The following is a 1,106-nucleotide window of genomic DNA, read 5'->3' as shown; positions in this document are numbered from 1 at the left end:
GTGCTCCCCCCCCCGCGATCCCACCTGCCCCCAAATGATCCTGGTTGCCCCTGAGCCATCTCAGCTGCCCCGAGAGATCCCGGTTGCCCCCAGGTAATCCTGGATGCCTCCAAGCCATCCTGGTTGCCCACCGAGCAATCCAGTTGCCCCTGAGCGATCCTGGTTGCCCCCAGGAGATCCCAGCTGCTCCCAAGCCATGCCAGTTGCCCTCAGGAGATCCCAGTTGCCCCCAAGAGATCTCAGCTGCTCCCAAGCCATCCCAGTTGCCCCCGAGAGGTCCCATTTGCCCCCAGGAGATCCCAGTTGCCCCCAAGAGATCCCAGCCGCTCCCCAAGCCATCCCAGTTGCCCCTGAGAGGTCCCAGTTGCCCCCAGGAGATCCCAGTCACCCCCAAGAGATCCCAGCTCCTCCCCAAGCCATCCCAGTTACCCCAAAGTGATCCCAGTTGCCCCCCAACTCACGTTAGGGCCGGGTGGTCCCACGCGGCCAGCGGCGCCGGGGAATCCGGTGGCTCCCTGAGGATGAGAAGGAGAGGAGAAGGGGGGGGCTCCGATGCTGCACCGCACTCCCCCCAGCCACCCTCTCCCCAGCTCACCCTCCCCCACCTAAATACTTACGGGGGGACCCTGAGCACCCCGGGCTCCTTTGGGACCAGTTACACCAGTTGGACCCTGGGCAGGGGAGGAAAACGAGTTAGAGATGTGCCCACCGGGTGATACCCCCCAAATTTCCCGGGGAGGGGGACCCTCGTGGGGTCATGTCCTCCCGTGTCCCCCCCCAAGTTTGGGGGCTGGACCCACCTGTGGGCCAGGTGCTCCGGAGGGACCTTGGGGACCGGGGGCACCGGCATCCCCCTTCTGCCCAGGCTCTCCTTGCTCTCCTTTGGCACCGGGTTGCCCGTCGGCTCCCTGCGGGGAAGGGGCCACCGTGAGCCGGTGTGGGGGTCATGCCAGGGTGGGGGGAGCGGGGCCCAAATACTCACAGGGGGGCCAGCAAATCCAGCAGGACCGGGGGCACCGGGTTCACCACGCTCTCCCTGCAAGGGGGAAAATAGGGGTTAAATGGGGGGGGGACAGACACTGCCAGCACCTGAGGGGGTTTTGGGG

At 66.0% G+C, this 1,106-nt stretch overlaps 1 protein-coding gene across 1 annotated transcript in view; it reads right to left on the bottom strand.

The window, feature by feature from the left end:
- Window positions 1-1,106, bottom strand: part of LOC106898177 (collagen alpha-1(II) chain-like) — a 30,797-nt gene that overhangs the window by 4,950 nt on the left and 24,741 nt on the right. Inside the window, exons 21-24 of the mRNA XM_014959289.1 lie at window positions 983-1,032; window positions 801-908; window positions 618-671; window positions 462-515 (exon numbers count right to left, since the gene is read on the bottom strand). Coding sequence (XP_014814775.1) covers window positions 462-515; window positions 618-671; window positions 801-908; window positions 983-1,032 — 266 coding nt within the window. The remainder of the gene's footprint in view (window positions 1-461; window positions 516-617; window positions 672-800; window positions 909-982; window positions 1,033-1,106) is intronic.

Source organism: Calidris pugnax, unplaced genomic scaffold (assembly GCF_001431845.1).
Source record: "Calidris pugnax isolate Ruff unplaced genomic scaffold, ASM143184v1 scaffold324, whole genome shotgun sequence".
NCBI classification, from domain to species: Eukaryota; Metazoa; Chordata; class Aves; order Charadriiformes; family Scolopacidae; genus Calidris; species Calidris pugnax.
This window is presented reverse-complemented; position numbering and strand designations above follow the sequence as displayed.